The 21,718-nt window shown below is 43.1% G+C and overlaps 2 protein-coding genes and 1 long non-coding RNA gene across 10 annotated transcripts in view; 1 reads left to right on the top strand and 2 right to left on the bottom strand.

The window, feature by feature from the left end:
• Positions 1-2,899, bottom strand: LOC129604227 (uncharacterized). The gene is made up of 3 exons (XR_008694928.1): positions 2,735-2,899; positions 1,751-1,815; positions 1-1,279 (listed from the first exon to the last, which is right to left on the bottom strand). It is a non-coding gene; the product is annotated as an uncharacterized LOC129604227 (long non-coding RNA).
• On the top strand, positions 1,703-17,337 carry aass (aminoadipate-semialdehyde synthase). Its single transcript, XM_029153508.3, has 24 exons — positions 1,703-1,835; positions 3,164-3,386; positions 3,476-3,652; positions 4,533-4,617; positions 4,917-4,984; positions 5,160-5,306; positions 5,393-5,471; positions 5,763-5,890; positions 5,990-6,138; positions 6,739-6,861; positions 7,677-7,788; positions 7,984-8,043; positions 8,155-8,222; positions 11,540-11,661; positions 11,815-11,944; positions 12,266-12,376; positions 12,466-12,574; positions 12,787-12,927; positions 13,020-13,187; positions 13,456-13,542; positions 14,034-14,149; positions 15,072-15,160; positions 15,372-15,548; positions 15,699-17,337. The coding sequence occupies exons 2-24, from the start codon at positions 3,174-3,176 to the stop codon at positions 15,815-15,817; spliced, it is 2,778 nt and encodes a 925-aa protein (XP_029009341.1). The 5' UTR covers positions 1,703-1,835; positions 3,164-3,173; the 3' UTR covers positions 15,818-17,337.
• A 1,112-nt stretch (positions 17,338-18,449) lies between these two features.
• ptprz1a (protein tyrosine phosphatase receptor type Z1a) overlaps positions 18,450-21,718 on the bottom strand; it is a 36,133-nt gene continuing 32,864 nt past the window's right edge. For all 8 annotated transcript variants that reach the window (XM_029153488.3, XM_029153487.3, XM_055509616.1 and 5 more), the window contains 9 exons: positions 21,557-21,692; positions 21,327-21,473; positions 21,146-21,239; positions 20,997-21,070; positions 20,255-20,374; positions 19,945-20,100; positions 19,720-19,862; positions 19,510-19,645; positions 18,450-19,287 (listed from right to left, as the gene is read on the bottom strand). In XM_029153488.3, the coding sequence (XP_029009321.1) occupies positions 19,147-19,287; positions 19,510-19,645; positions 19,720-19,862; positions 19,945-20,100; positions 20,255-20,374; positions 20,997-21,070; positions 21,146-21,239; positions 21,327-21,473; positions 21,557-21,692 (1,147 nt within the window). In that variant the 3' untranslated portion in view covers positions 18,450-19,146. The remainder of the gene's footprint in view (positions 19,288-19,509; positions 19,646-19,719; positions 19,863-19,944; positions 20,101-20,254; positions 20,375-20,996; positions 21,071-21,145; positions 21,240-21,326; positions 21,474-21,556; positions 21,693-21,718) is intronic.

Genomic DNA, 21,718 nt, shown 5'->3' with positions numbered 1-21,718 from the left:
CTATTTGTAATCATCAGTCAATCAATCAATTAATCAATCAATCAGTCAATCTATCATAACTGCAAGGTCTCAGAAAACCACTGTCAGTAAACTGTAACTTCTGAAATGTAGGTAATGATTGTTAACACTCTTCCACGGAGCTGAAGGCCACTGTTCAAAAGTGTGGAATCTCAGTAAACTGAGTTTGAGAGACGCATTCACCTGTGAAGCTCCAATAACGCTGCATAGAATACACAGGTTTTAGAGCAATATGAGCCGTTATCCAAACAACATCTTTCCTGTTGCACTTCTCTTATATTTTACATTTAAAAACTTTCAACATTTCTGGAAATGTGTTTTCTAGTCCTGAGGTTAATCCATGCATCCATTCGCCTCGCTCTGTTTCCAAGGCCAGGTCACAAGGGGAAAAGGGGCCTCGGCTGGGGACCCCAGACCTCCCCTACATGGACACTGAAGCAGACAGACACGTGGACACTGAAGCAGACAGACACGTGGACACACAGAAAACTAAACTGAACTAGAAAATACCTCCAGATGTTGTTATAGTTGATAGTAACAGGTATTAGTAGTAGTACTGTAACAATTAAAGTGGAACCTCGGGGCAAAAAGGCTGATTATCTGAACGCCTTTAGATTTCATTATATGCAGCAACAGAAACATATCATTAAATGATGGTAATGTAAAGTTTACTAATTACGCCCGTTGTAATTAGAACCACATAAAGGATGATAAAAGTTACACACGTGTCTATAAACCCTTTGTACCAGGTAAACACTTACTAAACAACAAACGTAAACTAGCAGTCGGAAGACACGGGTTTTACTGGAGGGGCAGGTTTAAACACACACACGGAGCTAAAGTATTTATTATGCAGTTATAAACAAAAAACAAAGAATGCACGTTTTCCACACGGTGCGTCATCGCCGTGCGCCGGGCAGCGCTGGAGGCGGCTCCTCGGATCCGGACGCTGATTGGAAAAGCTCGACCACGCGTGGACAGGCCCATTTTCTAAGCAGTAGCTGAGCGCTCGTTTGTTGTACCTGTTCTGCATTGACGGGCGGCCACATGCACGTAGACTCGCTCGTCATTAAAAAAATGATTTTTCGCCGTCTTCTGACAGCTTTAGACCAGACTTAGACGTGGACGAATGGTGTGAAGCGTACGCAGTTAACGCGCAGCAGTGAAACGCACATCGAATGTGCTGCGAGAAAAAACAAACGCACCGTCGCCGTGTGACTAAACTCCGCTGACTCCCGCAGATCTCTGAAAATGGACCTTCCTAAAGACGCACATTGGAAATTCAAAACCGGGAGTTAAAGGCAGGATTTTCAAAATAAACGTCAAGAGTAAAATCTCTAAACATAACTCTAAACACATTACATTCCTTCAGTCAGTTGTGCAGCTATACTTGCGCAAATGTTATCAGTAATACCTCCGTTATTACACAGGCATAGATTTAAACCGTATGTTGGTTCTGTATTAAGCTAATCGTTATTAACTATAAACATAGAATAACATTTTTAAATTAAGCAAACGTATGATTTGTATTTAAAGTTTTCACATTCATTTCCAAATGTATTGTTGTTTAAAGTAAATGTTGTGAAGGATTTGAAAATCCTGATCGTGTTTGGTTTTTTTTGTTTCCTAACTTTGGTGTAGTTTGAGACCGCGGAGGGCTCTTGTTTTATCTTGAAGGGAAGACCGGAAACGGATTAGTTTGTGGCGACAACGTGTAAGTCACGCAGCTCACCTCTCGTCGCCTCTGAGGAATAGCAGGTCTTGCCCCGAACTTCCCTCTCATTTATCGCAAGGAGCCTGTGAGACGAGAAGGAAAGGTTTGTCAGCTGTTCTGCTTATTGCTTCAGTGAAATGAGCTGTAGGAGGTTTTAGTGTTGCAACAGTTCCGGAGTTGATCAATACAGAAACTGAAAATCTGCATGAAACTTCAATGATTCTACAAATTATAATCGTAGATAGATTTGCTGCTTAATCTATACTTTATTTAAACGTTTTGTGTTGTGCTACATTTAAACACGTGCCTACTATGCACGTGACTTAGCTGGTTTAAGGCTGATTTGTAATTGTTAGTTTTGGTGGGTTACATATCATACTTTAGTAATAACAGCTGTTTAAGTCCACTAACTCATCACAGGACTCGCAACTCTGTTTAAGTGGGAAGTGAAATCTGATAATTTGGGAGATAAAATCCTTAATCTGTTACTTTCATAATCATCAAACATCATGTCATACTTATAATCCTGTTATCGAAAGTTGCTAGTTTCGATCGTTACCGGTTAGCTAGCATCTCATCCGAACTGAGAAGGAGAGAGAAGCTTCTACCCGCATTCGGTCCCAACAGACCTAAAAGCTCACAAACTAACACATTTTATGTACTTTGTAGACCGTGAGGCGTATAAACCGGTAAAACCAGAATCCATTGACGCCTTGGCGTTGTTTGTTCGCCATTATCAGCGTGGACCGTTAGCTTAGCTTGAACCTCCTGGGCGTGTAAATATGGCGGCACGGGTCCGGGGAAGTTAGTAATTATATCATTATGTGACTGCCTTTCATGCAGTTCGTGATTAAAATCGGCGTTCTAGAGGGTTTTTTAGCTCCATTCGGCGTTTTTTTGATGACCGATACTTGCTAATTATGTGGTGAGCACGTTGCCTAACGAGGCCTTTGTCTACAATGTTGACTTAACGAGGTCGGACATGTTGAAATGGACTCTTACCTGGTCCCCGCATGTTCACACAGACGCCAACATGGCTTCAATTAACAGCTGTGCCGTGATTTATCCTTTAGTTTGTTTGACATTAAAACAGCACAACAGTAAACCTAGTAATTAGCGTTAGCATTTTAGCATACTTCAGTTTCTTCTACGGCTGAATCTTGGGAGGCTGCGTTACTGGGCCCAGTATGCTTTCCTTTGTTTACAGTGGGACCTAAGCCCACTTGTTTCTTTAACGAATATGTTAGTATTAATTAATGTATTATTGCATGTATTTTCATGGTTTTCAAATATTTTATAGATCATGCATACAGTTGACTAGTCAAAACTATTTCAGAATAGTTAGTCATAACTAATATAATAGATGCTTGTAACCAGCATTGATTGCCTCTGCCTGTATGTCATGACTTAATGTTTGTTTTGCTTTTCCAGCTGAACAGTCATGTACAACCGTTTGGGGACACTTCATAAGCCAGCCGGCCTCTTCGTCAGAGGACACCATAAGTACCGGGGGAAAATCCTTGGCATTCGTAGAGAAGATATAAATCCATGGGAACGGAGGGCACCTCTTGCCCCACACAATGTGGAGGAGCTGACTAAAGCTGGCGTCAAGGTCGTAGTCCAGCCGTCCAACCACAGAGCCATCCCTGATATGGTGAGGCCATCAGTAATGCACAAGCGCACAATATTCATGAAACAAATTAGTAGTTTTCTGCTGTCTGATTAACTGCGTTTTGCTTTCAGTACTACGAGAAGGCAGGCGCCATCATTCAGGAAGACATTTCAATGGCAAACCTAATTTTAGGAGTAAAGCAGCTACCGCTCGCCTTCATCATTCCCCACATGACATACCTTATTTTCAGCCACACTGTGAAGGCTCAGGAAGTCAACATGGCCCTTTTAGATGAACTCATCAGACAGGTAAGAATTATTGAATGAAACCTAAATAGTCACTACGATTGCCTGTATAATATTTGTGGGACGATGTTAAGAAAGCCCTTGCTCACTGGTTCTGCGCTCATCACCAGCCACTTTAGTTAATGCTCTGCTTATTCAGTGAGTAGTAACAAAGGCTGAGAAGCAGCCGGACCACAGCTGTTTTCTCTTCACAATGAGCCACAGGAGGCAGACATGTTGAGGTGTAATGAGGCCAGTGTGAGACAAATGAAAGTTCTATAAATGTCTTGTATCACAATGGGCCACGCCTGACAGGCATTGGTAGCGGTTGTGTTGACTGAGAACAGAAAATCAAATCATCAGCACACAGTGAGAGTTTGTGATCATATGAGGGACAAATGTTTTAGAGCTTTCACAGTTAAGAAATTGAGGAAAGCATATTACTTATTTATTACTATGTTGGGTCCTTTGTTCCTTTTCTCTTCTTTTTTTGTCATCTGTATTTTTCTTCAAATTTAAATCTTTTCTGCTATCTTTGAACCAAACAGATAAAAAGTAGTCAAGCAGTAGCTACCACAGATAATTTGATTGGATACATTAAAATATGTTACTTCCATTCCACAACATGACATCACACTGCTGAAGTTAAATGTTTTGAATGGGCATGTTATACATATGAATGAACATATTCATTTATATTTCTGGCTGTAATTTTACTTATTGATTATTGATGATGTATATCAAATTCAGTCAAATACAGGAAGACACGAGTTGTTGATCAATTTACAAACAAAATGGATACGACTGATCTGATTTATAGACACATTCATATATTTGATATCTTTTTTGTTGTGATTCCTTTACTTACTCAAAGATGACATCGTGGTTGCTTTTGTCATTCCAGAATTGTCGTTTGATCGACTATGAAAAGATGGTTGATGCGGCCGGTCGACGTGTTGTAGCCTTCGGTATCTGGGCCGGTATCTCAGGTAGGACATCAGACCGGTTTGGCAGGGAACATGGTCTGCGCTGACTGTACTTGGCACGGCTGTAATAGTTTGCTTTGGCAGCAGCTGACATTGGGGACAGTGTCTGACTCTATATGGATCCAACCTTGTTTAAACATTTGATGAGTCAAACCTGTGCCAATATGACAACAGCTGTTAAGTCAGTCCTGACTTTAATTATTAAGTAATGTTAGGTTAAAAGTTTAATTTACAGTATCTGAAACCCAGGAGTGGTCACATATGGAAGTACAGTAATACACATCTTTCCTGTTTTTTTGTAGGAACGCTTAACATTTTGCATGGACTCGGGGTTCGATTGCTGGCTCTCGGTCACCACACTCCATTATTGGTAAGAGAAGCCGTTCTCTAAACCCTCATGATCCCTTATCTAAAAAGAGAATGTCGTCAAAGCATGAAACCCAATATATTTTATTGAAATCCCGAAATCTCAGAAACAAACATGTGTAATTGACATTTAATCTAACATGAAAAGCTACAGATTAAGCTTTTCTTACTCTTTACAGCACATCTCCATGGCTCATAACTACAGGACTATCAGCGAGGCCATCCAGTCTGTGAGGAACTGTGGGTATGAGATTTCCCAGGGGCTCATGCCTAAATCCATTGGCCCCCTGATAATTTGTATCACTGGAAGTGGAAATGTCGCTAAGGTATGAAACAACACCCAGTGTTTTTCAAAATGATAAAATCTGCATTTCTGTGAAATTCTGCTCATCTTCACTTTTCTTGTCTACAGGGAGTCAAACAAATGCTCAGTCATCTTCCTGTTGAATATATTGATGTTGAACATTTGAAGAACGTGCGTGAGAAAGGAGGTATGTTTGTCAACAGCTGATTCAATTGAATCAATTCAGTTTTATCTATATAGTGCTGATTCAGTTATCTCAGGGCGAAGTGCCTTAGGTTCAAAACTTTACACATTATGTGCTCACTGAAAATATGTATGTACTTGTTTTGTCCTCATATTTTATGTATATCACAACTATGGTAAATGAGCAGCCAAGTGGAGAACAGATGTTCATGAACATTGTCTAAATGCTGAGTTAGACATTATTGGACCTTGCTTTCTGAAGTGTGTCTGATGATGTTCTGTGCTTTCTGCTCAGATTTGAACAAGATTTATGTCGTCATCGCGAGCAGAGAACACTACATGCGTAGGGCAGACACCGGTACATATTGCCCCATCGACTTTGAGCAGAACCCAGATAAATACATCTCAAACTTCTCTACTGAGGTGAGTCAGCTGCAGGAACCTCATGCCAGAACGTTCATACCTACACAGATTATTGGTTTCAGGTACCATAACATGCTTCATGTCCCTTTTAAACCACAGATTGCCCCACATGTGAGCTGCCTGATGAATTGTATTTACTGGGGCCCAAACACTCCCAGACTCCTCCGACGACATGATGCCCAAAGGCTGATGATACCAGACAATCCCTTCGCTGTAAACACTAGGGGATCACCAGGGCTGCCTCACAGGTTAGCATTATACGCAAGCTCTGAAAAACCCACTCCAAGCTTAACAACACCTGCCAGTCCTTGTTCCCCATTGGAACCTTCTGACCTCTCTTTGTTACTCTGGGGTTTAACCCCCAGAACCTTAGACAGAACAGTAAACAGTCACATCATGTCTGAGTTTGAACAGAAAACCATTTAGTTGTTCTTTTCAAGAGAGATGTCATGTGTTACTAATAAATGTTTATTATTACACAGCTGCAGGTATAAGTTGGAGATGTCCTTGAACGTGTTGTTTAAGTTGTTCAACATGATCCCACATAACGCTGGCCAGAATGTACAGCTCACCATACTCACTGAGAAGTGCATGTTCTCCCAGAGTGAGCTCAGAAATCCTGACGCAGCCTGTTAAAGATTCTTTATAGCACTGCTGTGACTTGGACCTGTTCTCAACCCTTTAGCCAGACGCTGATAAGGTCACACTTCTGTGCTTGACACTGGACTTGAGGGAGAGGATAAACCTGCAGCCTGACAGTTGCTGTGTTTCCACACAAGCTTATCTTTGTGCGTGTTTGCAGAGGGACAGTGAGGCCGTCGTTCTAACCCCTTCCTCTCTCTCTGCAGGATGCTGGCCATCTGTGACATCTCTGCTGACACCGAAGGGTCAATAGAGTTCATGACCGAGTGCACAACCATCGATAAGCCGTTCAGCATGTATGACGCCGAAAAGGACGTTCATCACAGCAGGTAAAGTACAAACCTCATGGCCGACCTCCTGGCACCCACAGTCTCACTTTTACTTAGTCTGTGATGGTCAGACGCGAGAGTCTGCTGGTAAATAGTCTGTTTACCAAACCAAGATGCATTTAATCATGGCGCCATTTTCAGCTTCAACTAATTACATTTGATGTTTCGTAGATTAAGTTCATGATGCCTAATTGGCTGTGTAATTAACTCAGAGTTTCTTCTGCTGCTCATAAGGACCAGGAGCCTGAGGTTCTTTGTTTTGCTTTGGTTCATTCAAAGCTTTAGTTAAAATAGATATTTACACCTAAATGATATGAGAAATGAGAAAGCATCAAATAGAAATGAGCGTATATTGACCAGTGCTAACATTTAGCTTTTTTACCTGTGTTGATTCCCAACCTTGCAAGAATCTCGTCTCCACATATCTTTTATTCCTGTGACGTTGAGAGAGGGATCATTTCATGATGTAGGTTAATCTACATGGATTAATCATCCTGCTGGTGATTATTGCGTTACAGCGTTTTCAGTCATGCTGCCAAATGTCTCTGCATCTCTTCACCGGAGTGATTCTCTATGAACTGTGCTGCATGGTTTTGGTTTCAAAGCAGAAAGCATATAATTTACATTTTGCTCCATGACCCTATTTGTAACTTTGGGCCTTGCCATGATGAAGATTGAGACCATTTGCATCGATGGCCTTAGCGTGAGCATTTTGGTGTACACTGAAGTGTGGTCTCACTTCACCAACAGAGAAAAGACTTGAGGTTGAATGATCTATCTGGATATAAACCATATTCTGTTTCTGCTTGCGGCAGCGTTGAAGGAGACGGCATCCTCATGTGCTCCATCGACAACCTTCCGGCTCAGCTTCCCGTCGAGTCCACTATGTGCTTTGGAGACCAGCTGGCTCCCTACATGTTGGAACTGGTAAGACACCTAGACTGGAGGCAGAGAGAACAGGCCTCAGTGCTGCAGGGTTGGGTTGGGGGTATTTGAAGTGGTAAAGGAATTAATAATAAAAAAATGTAATGATTAAAAATCTAGTTAAAACCCAAAGGCAGCACTTAATGCTTATTGTTAAAGTATTTTTTTTAAATAAACTTCTTGTTTTGTTGTCATCAGTTGGAATCAGATGCCTCCAGATCTCTGGAAGAGGAGAAATTCAGCAACACCGTCAGAAACGTAAGGATAATGGCCCATACAGTAGGACGTTTATAGCTCAAACACTATAGGTTTATCAGTTTCTATCTTGTGTTCAAATAAATACAAATATATAAATATCTGTTCCCAAAGGCTGTCATCACCTCAAACGGAAAACTCACTCCCAACTTTCAGTACATCACTGAACTTCGACAGGAAAGGTAAGTACTGACTGAGCCTGTCTGTTATTGGGTGCACGATGTTTAGCGTATGATTGTATTCAGGCTTTAACTCCCTTATTTGAAATACTATTGAAAAGAAAATGGGTTAATGCAGCATGTGAACGAGAGAAGACGAGATATAATGTAGTCTAACCATGCCAGTTTATTAATGACTGACTCAGCAGCGGTGATGAAGGCTTAGTAAAACCTAGCGGTCTGTGATGTTTCAGTGTCCTTCCTGCTTTGCTGACGGCAGGACTCTAACGACTAACTCTCACTTTGTGGTTGTTCCTGCACAGTGCTGCCGTCTGGTGCCTGCTGTGCCAGCCTGCCTTTCTATTTAGACCTGCACGGCTAACGCGCTAATTAGCCACAGCTGCTATCCAACCTCAAGTACTGGACTTTGCCCTTTGCGTACTGAGGGGTAGAAACATTATTTCTTCTCACTTATAATAACCAGAATCACCCCCCTCTGTCACATCAGCTGTCTGTTGTCCGTTCCCAGCGTTGCATTTTTACATCATCATCATCGCCACCTGTCTTCATGTGACCCATAGGATTAATTAATATCCGTTTAATGTCTGTGTATCCAGTACATATTCTACTTCAGATAAACAAAGAAAGGTAAAAAACATGCACATCCCAGTTTAGTTTAGATTGTTATTATATTATTATTATACTATATTATTAATAAATAATGCCAGACAAATCACAGCTTAGGTAACTTGTTTCCACCACCACCAATGTGCACATTTAACCTAAACGTCCTGAGTCTCTGTCTGTACTGGATACACAGCCACGATTGAAACATCTCCTTTAATTCCGTGTGACATGTGGCATAAATCATACATCAGCATGTTTATCATTTATTTCCACCTGTAATTCATTGTCATCATTTTATCTGTTTTAATTCTTAACCTTTTTAAAATTGATTTCTTTAACAGTCCTCTCAGTTTATCTGCGGCTTCTGCTATGAAGGACTTATTAATGAGCTCCTAGAAACCTATTCAAACGCCACAAACATTCACAGTAACAATGTTTGTTACTTTGGATTATCAACACACGATTTGAATAAACAGCTTGGTTGAAGCGATTGGAGCTTCTCCTTGAGACGTGTGTCACCCAAGCGTTGCTCTCACTCATATTTAGGCCACCTTTAAGACGTGATTCCTTCTGATTTATCCTAAATATCATTTTCCAGACAAGCCATGCCCCCAAATCTTAATCCTTTAGATTGAGTTTGGCTCCTTAAGATATGTAAACGAGGGGTGAAATCCTCCTGAGGGAACGGCTCTTTTGTTTTTTAATTAAGGAAAAGAGGCCCGGCGGCAGGCGGCCCTCTGGTCAGACCTCCAGTCGGTCCCACTGCGACTTGTGTATGTGTCTCATCCAATTAGGCCAAAGCTGCCGAGTCCAGGAGTCTGACTCGTGGGCTGTTTGAGACGGGTGGTAGCATATTAATGCCACGGGTCACTCAGGGCAGTGCCTCGATGACGGTGTTATTATTGTCATGAGATAATCCAGAGTTTTTAACTGAATCGATTTGTTTAGAGAAGATGTCTCAGTTTAATTAATAAGGATTTGACGTGATGCTTCCTCCCCTAATACGACTTTCTTTGACATTACACATGGGTGAATATATCCCCATCATTTTGTAATATTTCATTTAATCCTTTTAAATTTTTTACCCTAAATATCATTTACAATACAGGTCAGTCTTAGAGTGTTGACTGACACAGTGTTTCCTAATAATGTTCAACAACATTGTCCTCTTGGCTGTGAGAAACATCACTCATCTCAATGCCTGTTGTTGTGTCTGTCGTTTTGGTGCAGTGAGATATAAAAATAGGAGTTGAGTTAAAAAAACACTGTTGTGGAGGGTGATTGTGTAGATAGGCAGGTAAACAAAGACAAAGATATGGAGAATGAGTTGCATAAGGAGGAAATGATTACATAAGTGCTCATCCAGTTAGCTACAAAGATGACATGACAGCAGTTAATGTGTTTCAAGGACTGTAATAGAACACACAGGCATCTTCAAGGTCCAGTTACTGCTCAACTAGTGTCCTGGACACGTAACACGTAAATAATCAACAACTTTAGCCACTGGGGCCTGTAAAGTGAGGGGGCGACCAGTGGAGCTTTATCAGTGCAGTTTGAGTTAGGTATAAACAGGTGGAGCTGACACAGAAGTCCAGATTCACATAACTTCACCGCTTCCTTTTCGGGTTCAGACAGCCAGTAACCAGCTCCACTGAAACACAGCAGTAGAGGAACGGGCCAACGTAATGTAAGTACTGAGTCTGTAAACTGAGACGAGTGCGTCGGCGTCGAGGTTGTTGTGCACAGGAGCCGGCTTGTTAAGAGTTTGATGCATCAGCCAGGCCTGAGGCCGGTTCGGTGGTGGCTCCACGGTGCTATAGCAGAGGTGTGACTGGGAAACAACACAACTCATCCCTCTATGGATGCACAACATGGGAACATGCTACGTTGCAAGCAGTTTGTTGACAGCAAACCTAAGTGTTTAGATTATTTATGTCAATCTCAAACAAGTCTAATGGAAGCTGCGCAGATCAAGGAGGCAGACGTAGTTTTAGCCTGTGGAATGTTGATTTGTTTAATATTCAGTTTCCTGTTTGTTCGGGTTTATTTTGTTTTTATTCACTTGTGTGTTTGGTTCTTGACCCTGTTCCCTATTGTCCTCCTCCTCATTCTTCCATCTGTCACACTTTCCTCCACCTCGTCCTGGTTCACACCACTGTGTCTTTGACTTTTAAACAATGCATTTTTTACAGGATCAGCAACTCTCAACTATAATTGCTAATTTATATAAAAAGACAATGATCAATTGTAAACAATAAGCATAGACTTGTTTCAAATTAACACCTTGTTGATTAGTTTAATTGAGTTGAGGTGAATTAATTTTAATTAAACAATTGTAAACATCACCCCTTGTTTATTATGATCTCTGAGAGAATTAATCCTGTAGATGATAAGTGTGTTTTGTTGTTGTCAAAGTTAATAAGTGACTCTGTTTCATTCATGAGTCTGATTCCCAATTATCTACTGAAGCCCGTTAAAGGCATCATGTTCAGATTAAATCTCCAAAACGTCTTCCAATGTTTTTAATGTGCATTTGACCAAATTCAGCAATAATTGTTCATTCATTTATCATTGATCTGTTGTTTCTTACGTTCTTTTTAAAATCACAAACTCCTGAAATTCGTTTGGGTTAAACATTTGCCTCTTGGGCTGAAACTCACTTTCAATGTCTCACCAAGATGTGGCTTTAACATGGCGTGTCTCATGTCCCTCAGGGAGAAGGCTCAGATCACAAAGAGGAACGGGATGAATCGGGTTCTGCTGCTGGGTTCGGGATATGTGTCCGAACCCGTAGTGGAGTATTTGACTCGAGATAAAAAAACCCAAGTCACTGTGGGTGAGTCTGGATTAGATTATTATCTAATGTCTTATTATCGAACTAAAGCTATATTTCACTCAAGACGCTCTTGTGATCTCATGCAGTAATCAGAAAGTTCAAAAAGGAATAGTGTCATTTTTAAAGCACTGTCTCCCTGTGGTTTCCGTTCAGCATCATCACCACTGACGCAGGCAGAGGGACTAGCTGCCAAATACTCCAACACGATCCCCATCGCCCTGGACGTCAGCAAGCAGGAGGAGTACCTGGACTCTCTGGTCAAAGACCACAACCTGGTCATTAGGTACAACACAGTCACACCCTGTAACTTGCTATGAGGCGCTAAGATGCACTTATCTCACAACGAAGGTATTTAGTGGCAGAAATAACAGCTACTAGACGGTTGCAACTAGAAACTAACATTCAGGGGCATGTTATGCTTCGAGCTCTCAACAGAAACAGGACCTCACGACAAACAACAACCTGTCACCTGTAAAGTCTTTCATTGCAGAAATAAAAAACCTGACTCGTGTACATGTGCATTGCCAGAAGAGTTTTTTCCAACCCTCTTGACATGAATTCATCATCCTTGTGTGCTGACCTGAACGTCCTCCTCCACTTTCAGCATGCTGCCGTACTCGTTTCACCCCCTCGTCGCCAGACACTGCATTAATAGGAAGGTAAACATGGTCACAGCCAGCTACTTGAGTCCTGCCATGAAGGAGTTGGAGAGCAGGTACAGACACATTCTATGGACAAATGACACCACCAACGACTCATGTCATGCGTTGGCATGCCTCTTATCAAGTAACCTTCGTGTGACAGTGCAAAGGAGGCAGGAATCACCATCGTGAATGAGATGGGCCTGGACCCAGGTATCGACCACATGCTAGCGATGGAGTGCATCGATCGGGCCAAAGCTAAGGGCTGCACGGTGAGTCAACACTGGGGCTGTGATAACGCTTCTGTCAACATGTGATTCACAACAGACACCATGTTCTCAGAAAGGCTGCACTTCAGAGTTTTTTGACTGAAGTTTAACCTGGTCACACCATTTGTTCATGTCACACTAAACTGAAATGAAATGACGCCACATTGTGTTTATTATTGGCGTGAATACCACTTTCTGACAACTGTGCCTCACAGGTGGAGTCCTACAGCTCCTTCTGCGGTGGACTTCCTGCCCCTGAATCTTCAGACAATCCTCTTCGCTACAAGTTCAGCTGGAGTCCTTATGGCGTCCTCCTCAATACCACCAGCCACGCCACCTTCCTCAAAGACAATCAGGTACAGAGGCCTCGAGGGAGCGATTGCATACTAGTAATAGATTGCAGGTAAACTACTATAATTCATGTGTGTGCTTTCTGTGTGTCGTACAGCTGGTGAACATCCCAGCTGGTGGAGCGTTGATGGACTCTGCCGTGCCAATGGATATTTTCCCTGGTTTTAACCTGGAGGGATTTCCAAACCGTGACAGCACGAATTACACTGACCTATACGGCATCGAGACAGCGCACACGATGATTAGAGGAACTCTGAGGTTCAAGGTACAAACACAGACACAGGCCACACAGGCTCAAAACACATTTCTTTAACCTTCCACTGATTGAACACTCCTGATTTCCTGAAGTGTCACTTCACTTTGATTAATGTGAAGTGGTGGTCTAATTATGCTGCAATTCCCAAAAGTCATCTCAATAACTCTTTACTGTTTAGTCTTCAAAATATCAGCCTCTCATCAAGCCACTAATTTTTCCAACATGATAAACATGTGTGTCTGCTGTGACTCGCTTTAGCTTGTGATTTGTCCCATAGGGCTTCTCCAAGGCCATGAGTGCTTTTGTCAAACTGGGTCTGATCAACACCGAGCCCAGTTCCCTCCTGCAGTCCCAAGTTTCCTGGGTAAGAACTCAAGATTATTCAGGACTGTGATTAAAAGGACTCTGAGCAAGGCTTTCCATTTTGTCATTTAGTTGAAAAAATGTTTAGCCAGTTTCCACTTGAAGCATCTGAACATTGAAAGTGGGTTTGTTGAAGAGTCTATTACTGTCAATGGCTGCCTGTCAACATCAAGGCTGCAGTGAGCAGCAGCAGATAATGTTTGTTGTCTTTTATCCTGTGGAGAAGAAAGAGAAATGCAAAGATAAATGTTAAGGACATGTTTACGAAAACAGAGTGAATTCTTCGTGAATGCATCAGCAGAAGTATTTGTCTGATAAGACAGAATGTAACGAGAAACAGGAGTTTGGTGATGAACTTGGAGCTAAAGGGAACTTAGCAAGTCAACGAGGAGTCTGCAGAGGCAGAGCAGGAGTTCGACTGTCGTAAAATGTCCCAACTTTTGCAGAATGGACCGATTTAACAAGATGTGATTGGTTTTGTCCTCTCCACAGAAACAGCTCCTCTCTCACCAGATAGGACTGTCCTCTACTTTGCCCCAAGAAGCCTTTGAGCAAGCCGTGTATGAACACCTCGGAAAGGATGACACGAGGATAAACACGCTGAGATGGTGAGAGACCCAAGATGGCTGCTTCCCCTCGCATACAGTACATGGGCCTGCATCTGTGACTGTCTGAAGTGATTGTCAGATCAGGTGCTTTGCTAAAACGTGCAAATCAAGGTTAAACTCAATCAAAACAGGCGGCCACTAAACCCTTAAAAAGGAATCAGGTGCCGGCTGCATGTGAAGGGAGCTGCAAACGTCTGTGCTCCTGCTGATCATCCTGGAATCTTTGCTGCTGTTTTTATCATGCAGATTTCACAGTGGGGAGCTTGCATGCTGTCAACTAATAATCGTGTTTGATGCAGTAAACGTGTCCCATCCTGCTCAGTCCCCCTTTGAACAATCTGATGCCCATTTGTTTGTGCCGCTCGGTTTCAAGCAGATCTTTGACGTCTGCTGCTCTTCAGCGCTGCGGCTGTTGCTGTGCATGGCAGCCTGAGAGCAAGGCCGACGCGGCTCCTCTCCCCTGCCCTCCCTAATGAGGACGCCTCAAGTGGTGTAGTGTGCACACTCTTCAATTTAAACTTTTCGAAGGGTCTCTTCAGACCGAGCCTCTGCGCCGCCATTGTTGTGCTGCTGCAAACAGTGGCGGAAGGAGAGTCACATTGGCATTGAAACGTAAATTCCTCCCACGGTAAAAGTGAACTGTTGGAAACATTCCATCTGTGCCGTTAAGAGGATAAAAACCAAGGTGCTCGCAGCTCAAATTGAATGACTTGTTGTTCATTTATTCAATTCACCAGCAAAGCAGTGACAAAAAGCAACTGCTCATCTCTTTAGATAGAGCCAAGGATGTTTGGGCCGCTGGCGCAGCACTGCTGGGGTGTTAGAGAAGAGTCGTTTTCTTTTAAAGCTTTTAATGTGGCTTTGTGAAGGTTATTGCATTGTGCAGAAAAGGTCTTTTCTCATTTTTCTTGTGTGTGTTCAGGTTTGGGATGCTGAGTGACAAGAATGTGCCTGCGGCTGAGAGCAGCCTGGCAGTTCTGGCAAAACATCTGGAAGCCAACCTCTCCTTTGGTAAAGACACGTCCCACAGCCCAAGTAGAGTCTAGAAACACTAATGGAACAACACTGTATTTAGTAGAACCAACATGAATGTTTTGTTACTGTCCATCTCATCATTTCTGCTTTGTATCGATATTATTATTTGCTTTATATGGTGATATTGTCAAATATCACTCAGTTTGATAGTAACACCAATCAATGTGATTGACTTTGCTGTGATCAGATAAAAGCGAGCGGGACATGATCATCATGAGGAACGATGTGGGCCTACGCCACCCCACTGGCAAACTGGAGACCAAGCACATCAGCATGGTGGTGTACGGCGACCCCAGCGGATTCTCCGCCATGGCCAAGACTGTGGGCTACCCAGCAGCCATCGCTGCTCGCATGGTCCTTGACGGTCAGTGATGAATGGAATTCAGTTCAAAAAATGGAAACGTTTTAAGCAATCATTCGTTTGGTGAACTGTGAAGTGAATATTATTGGTTTCTGCTTGTCTGTGAAGTTAAGGCTTTGTTTTAATGAGCTGGAGTTTGTTTTATTCCTGCAGGTGAAATCACTACAAAGGGCCTGGTGATCCCAATAACCAAGGACATCTACGAGCCGGCGCTGGATCGACTGAAGAAGGAAGGACTGAACATTATGACTAAGAGCAGCATCCAGGAGTGACGCATGTCCAAAACCTTCAGTGAAACGTCTGTGAAACGAGTCTAGAAAGAAAAGAAAGAAAATGGGGAAATTTGTGTTTACAAACTTCCTCCAATAGGATCTTCATACAGATTCAGATGACACATGCTGGTAGTCAGTGAATGAATGTTCAGCTGGCCATCTTATACCCGGTGGTGGTGGTGGTAGTAGTAGTAGTAGTAGTAATAGTAGTAGTTTGGCTAGTACGAAAAACTGTGATATGTTAAAATTATATGTGAATGGTCTAAGTGTGGAAGAGAAGCCGTCTGGTCGTTTTTCTTCTAGTGTGAGACTTTTTTGAGTCTAGAGCTTTAAAAGATATGGGGAATTTATGTCCAAAAGAACCTTCATAGAGTCAGATGACGCGTGCTTGTAGTGAGTGAATGAATGCTAAACTGGGCCTCTTTGAACCCAGTGGAGTGATGGTAGTAGTAGTATTGTAATATTTTAAACTCGTGAAAAGTTTGAGTAAATCCTCTGGAAGTTAAGTCAAGACACCTGGTCGTCTGTCTTCTAGTGTAAAAAGTTGCACTGGTTGTCCTGGTAGGTCTCATCACGCTGAGAAGAATTAGCTGGAATAATTCTTCCTGTTGGTTTCACTTCACACCTGTAACAGGTGTTAGGTGGACTGAAGGAAGATGGAGGCTCTTCCTCCTTCCTGGGTAAAGTGGCTTTGATCTTCTGGTGGTTTGACCCAGAAGAAGTAGTCGTCACCCAGGTGCAATGACTTAATTTGCAGAATAGAGATTTTAAGTATTAACAGATCCACTGTCACTAATAAGGTCAAAGTCTTGCATAGAATATTCAGGCTAAGGTCTGACCTCCAGCCTACAGAAACCCTTCAGTATTAATCAGCTTTTAAAGGCGAAATCTAAAGTGACGTTTTCTGGCAGATGATCTTTTAACATATTGTGCAATCAGGGAAATGCTACCGTTGAGCCATACACGCTGCCTCCATTGAGCAATCATCCTGCTGTTTTATAAAGTGTCGGGTGATTAGAAGATGACCAAAGCGCTGACTGTGAAAACAAATCCAGCTCCGGTAGCTTTCACCTTTAGGTTTTCATTTCTGTTTTCCCGTGGTTAATGGCATTAAGGAATGACCTATTCCAACGTTACCTCATGTGTCCATGCTATTTAGGATAAACTCTATTGATCCCACAGTTCACTTGTTAAAGTGGTTACAAAACAGTGAGGAGCACAGAATGAGAACAGGAAGTGTCTGGATATTTACTGTAACACTGAAACGTTTCCAATGCACCTGATCTAAGTAACGTTTTCTCCTCATTGTTCAACTATATTTACACAATTTGTGAAAAACGGATTAGTTAACTTGCATGATGATTTTTTGATGATCTCATTTTGATGAGATGCTTTTGGTTCTCGCTTTATTAAATCATATTAAATACATTAAATCATATTAAATACATTATATCATATTAAATATATTAGTTTTGTTTTTGTTGATTGCTTGAACAAATAAAGTGGACTGAGAACTATTAGTCTTTGTTGTAATTTTCTGAAATTGTTATTTTGAGGAATCAGCACCACCATGGATTCATGTGAGGATGCTTACAGTAACTACGTGTACAGGTGAGCAGACGTCTTATTGTATGTGACCTTTGCAGACACGCCTTTCTAACCCTCTGATCTTTACAGCTGCAGGATGAAGTTCTGGAGAAGGTCTCCTGGTAAGTACTAAATGAATTTACCCAATACGTGACATTGTTTTAATTAGTACATACGTACATAAAGTACATTGATTATTTAATGCAAATGATCAAAGATTTAGTTTAACCCTAAGCAGAAGTTAAAACAGGTAACTGAATATTCCAAGCTGCGTTTCTCATTCTGCTCAGTCGTCTCGGCCTCCACTCAGTTCCTGACAATGAGCTAGTGTGCCGCCAACCAATTTAGAGTCAGCCATGCAAACTAGGCCACCAAGCGGCGGATAATTGGGCTTGCATTTATGAAAAGTCAAAAATGCAAATGAAGATGTGGATACGGCGGCCGGTCAAGACAACGTCTGGACACTTGACCTATTTTCTGTCCTGAAAAGGCACGTTTCTTGCAGTGTCTTAGCTTGGATTAGCACATGGGGAAATCAGTTGGAAGAACCAGTTGGGATTAAAGCATGACTCCATAAAAGGAAGATATAATCTGTATGTCAGACAGGATTTTTATCAGCCGCGTCTTCATTTTCTCGGTTTCTGTTTCGTTAACACCTCTCTCCTGTCTGGCTCGCAGACGCGGTTGCTCCTCCATTTGTCCGTCCATCCTGATGTCTGACCTTCGACCTTCATCGTTAAGGCGTCTGCTGATTAAGAAGCTGCGGCTCGTTCTGCTGCCGTGAGTCTTTTTTGCTCACTCACCAGCAAAAAGCACAAACGTAAGCGTTGCACACTTTCTCTGCCACTCTTCGATTAGATCATCACCGCATCCGAGCAGAAGCAGCGTTTAATCCCACCAGCACCAGTACTGTGTGTAGAACAAAACAATCTGCTGTGTCTTTCTATCTGATGTGTTTGTCCTTTTAGAACAGCTTTTAAACATGTTTTTAGTGTAGCGTAGGTTGTGGGTCTCCTGTCAACAAAGAAAAACCTCCAGCAGCATCTTTCTTTTACCCATTTAATCCTGTATCTAATAATCCAGCAATATTTCTAAATGAGCAACGTCAGAATCCCATGCATCACATTTAGTATGTTACAAAACCCAGAATATAAAAGCATTAATGTTAAGCAAGTAAAATTAAATCAGAACATTTGAACACTAAAAAAGTAATATAAAAATCTAAAAGTATAAATAGAAATTTGGTCCATCAAGTGATTACTGCAATATTATTTACATTAGATTATTATTATTAATAATATTCCAGGCCCTTTTATATTTGACTTCAATAACACACTGTTGCTATGACATTTACAGAGAAAAGTTCAGTGCAGAAAATCTATAAAAGACGAGCTAACAAAATATCATTTGATGTAAAAAGATGCAGGCTTCCCGTCCGTCCCCATTTGGCTCAGTGCCAATAAATACAAACGTTAGGAAAAAATTAGTGAAGTGAAACGTGTCAGCACAGTTAGTCTACAGCTTGTGTCAAAGTTAAGAGTACAGGAATAAAAATACAAAAAGGCACAAATTACAAAAGTGAGGGGAGTCCAGATCCAACGAAGAACAGACGTACGGCGTCCGACGCGTCCAGAGTCTGTGACCAGGACTTTTACCTCGTAGCTGTACGGAGACGGGCGTCAGAAGTTCTGTTGGTGTCCGAAGGAGAGAAAAATGCTGTTGCTCAATTGTAAAGTTCTTTTTTAAACCAGGGACTCAAGGCTCTCTGCGGTGCTGGCCGTTCCCGCCATGATGGTGCCGTTGTCACAGGACCGGAGGGTCGTATCATCTTCCTGCGTCCCGATCAGACTTAGCATGGCTCTGTACAGGAACTGGAACTGCTCCTGGAAAGCAGGTCGCCATTTAATCCTTCACTACTGAGCTGGTCTTAGTAAACTGGCAATGCATTCTGGGTAACGGTGTTGAACAGTTGTAGACATGAAGGTTTTGTATTCTGCATGCTCTAAGTTATGTGCCATCGACTTACAGTACGTTAGAGATTCACCCCAGTAAAGCAAATAAAGGCCACAGGGTTTTGTTGGTAAATGACAGATAAAAAGCCTTACGATGTCGCTGAAGACTCCTGGTCTCATGAGGTTCGTCAGTTTGGCCACTTGGAAAACATCAACCGCACCTTCTGTCTCCAGCTGGCGAGTCAGCGACAGTAAAGCACAGAACGTTGCTGCTGTGACTCCGCCCACACTGGAAAAGGAGACGCACATGTTTGATTTTGTCTCTGAGCCCAAGTCAGAGCAAAAAGGCTCTGAAGCTCTTACTCATCGTGGACCACGGTGGGGCCGTCCTTTGCAGCGATCTCCTCTTTCACCAGGTTGAGGAGCTCAAAGGAGTTGCTGATGGGACCGTCTGGGTTTGGCCAGTGGGGCGTTCGGTAGCGTTTCACCTCCAGAACGTAGTCGTCCTTCAGGATTCAGGGAGTTGAGGGCAGTGAGTGCTCAAAGCTGTTAGGTTTTATGAGTTCACAGTCATCTGGTTTCACTGACCTGTGTGGCTTCCAGGACGAACTCCTGCACCACCAGCATGTCCTCATTGGACAGACAAACATGGTTCTCACCCCTCTGAGTGACAGTAAAATTCTCATAGCTGATAGGTTGCCCTTTGCGAGGCCAGAAGACACACAGCTCTGGTTCCTCCTCCATCTAACGGCACAGGAAGTGAGCGTTTGTGCAGGTTAAATAGTGACTGAATTACACTTACTGTTAAATGAATGCTCCTAGATTTATAATCAGGAACCTGAACTGTACAGCTGTACCTACAGTGTCCACTGCAATTGAAGTAACTGAAATGTCTTACTTCGCCTGGCAGGGACACGATGACCTGAGCGTTGTGGTCCCAGATCATCCTCCAGAAATCCTGGACAGTTCCCGGCAGAGGGTTCTGGGTGATGATGAACTCATTCTTGTGCCTGTAGCCCTGCAGAAGAAAACACGTTCGCCTTCTTTCCTACTTCTCCCATCCGGCAGACGCTACAGGCGCCCGAGGAAGCGGACAAACAGAAGAACAGCTTCTTTCCTACGTCACTGCACTGACCAGCTGATCTCACCTGCATTCTGCTGCACATGCACTCATCTGTAGATCTGGCTGTTCATACTGTACATTACATTTACTGCAGATTAATACATGCTACTGTACATTCATGTTTACCCTTGTCAGCCATTTTTAGATAAGCCACTTAGAAGCTACTGCATTCCATTGGTTTCATACACGTACCTTACACAATATAAAAGCGTTATAATAAAACTACTTCAGATTTGACAGTGACAGGATCTATACAGGCTGTTACCAATGACTTAGGTTGGCGCACTGTTTATTCTGAGTTGGCCACTAAGTAATACTGTATAATGAATAATATATACACAGTGAAAATAAAAGACTGAGCTAAGACTGTGATTTCTTAACCTCCAATCAGAGTGAGACGATGCCTGTGTAACTCTGACGTCTGTATGTTTCACCTTGTGCGGCTGCAGCCTGTAAATTAAGCTAAAGACTTACACGGCTCTGTTCCTGTACGAGTCAGGATCGGACCCGTTCTTACCGTGACGTAGGAGGCGTTGATGTAGTCGGACGTCTCTCCTGCCAGCGCAGACAGACGCACGCGTGACCGCTCCACTACGAAGACAAGTGAGAGAGATTCAGCCGACGGTTTAACGGCCGGACGCGTGAGCGCTGCAGCTCCAGACTCACCGGGAATCACAGAGGAGCTCCTGTTCTTGCTGCGGTTGCAGTCCTGCAGCGCTGCGGAGTAGTCGCACTGCTGCACCCCGGTGTGACACACCAACTGCACACACACACACCATTCATTTGGCTTAAGCCTGAACACGCAGAGGCGCCGCTGCGCGTGCGCCTGTGTGGGAACGCCGCTCACCTTGAACTGCTTGTCCAGCCGCGTCCTCCCAGCAGGCCCTGGCGTCAGCAGCTCATCCACGTACCTGTGCAGGTGAGCGGCCGCCACCTCGGTGTCTCCGGACAGGATGGCCTCCACCAGGGCGTCGTGGATGAACACGTACTGCTCCTGTGGAGGAAACAGACGGCGTCCGTTGCGCTTCCAGGGGAAACTACAGCGTTTTCAGAAGCTGAGCACGCGTGACCTCTGACCTCTGTCTGCACCAGGTAGTTCCTCTGCGTGCGGATGTGCCTGAGGAAGCCCGTGATGTCGACGGTGCCGTCGCCGCTCATCTGCCGCAGCATGCTGTCCAGGACGATGTAGGTCCCTGTGCGGCCCACGCCGGCGCTGCAGCGCGAGGGAGGGAGAGCGAG

This window comes from Betta splendens, chromosome 6 (assembly GCF_900634795.4).
Source record: "Betta splendens chromosome 6, fBetSpl5.4, whole genome shotgun sequence".
NCBI lineage: Eukaryota > Metazoa > Chordata > Actinopteri > Anabantiformes > Osphronemidae > Betta > Betta splendens.
Note: the sequence above shows the minus strand (reverse complement) of the source record. Positions and strands in the feature narration are given on the sequence as shown.

What these genes read in the sequence shown, in the direction of transcription:
- aass (XM_029153508.3), top strand. Translation starts at nt 3,174, where the DNA reads ATGTACAACCGTTTGGGGACACTTCATAAGCCAGCCGGCCTCTTCGTC. An exon ending in TCAGCAACACCGTCAGAAAC is followed by an intron (nt 8,044 to 8,154) that starts GTAAGGATAATG and finishes CTGTTCCCAAAG; the next exon opens with GCTGTCATCACCTCAAACGG. An exon ending in TGCTCGCATGGTCCTTGACG is followed by an intron (nt 15,549 to 15,698) that starts GTCAGTGATGAA and finishes TTATTCCTGCAG; the next exon opens with GTGAAATCACTACAAAGGGC.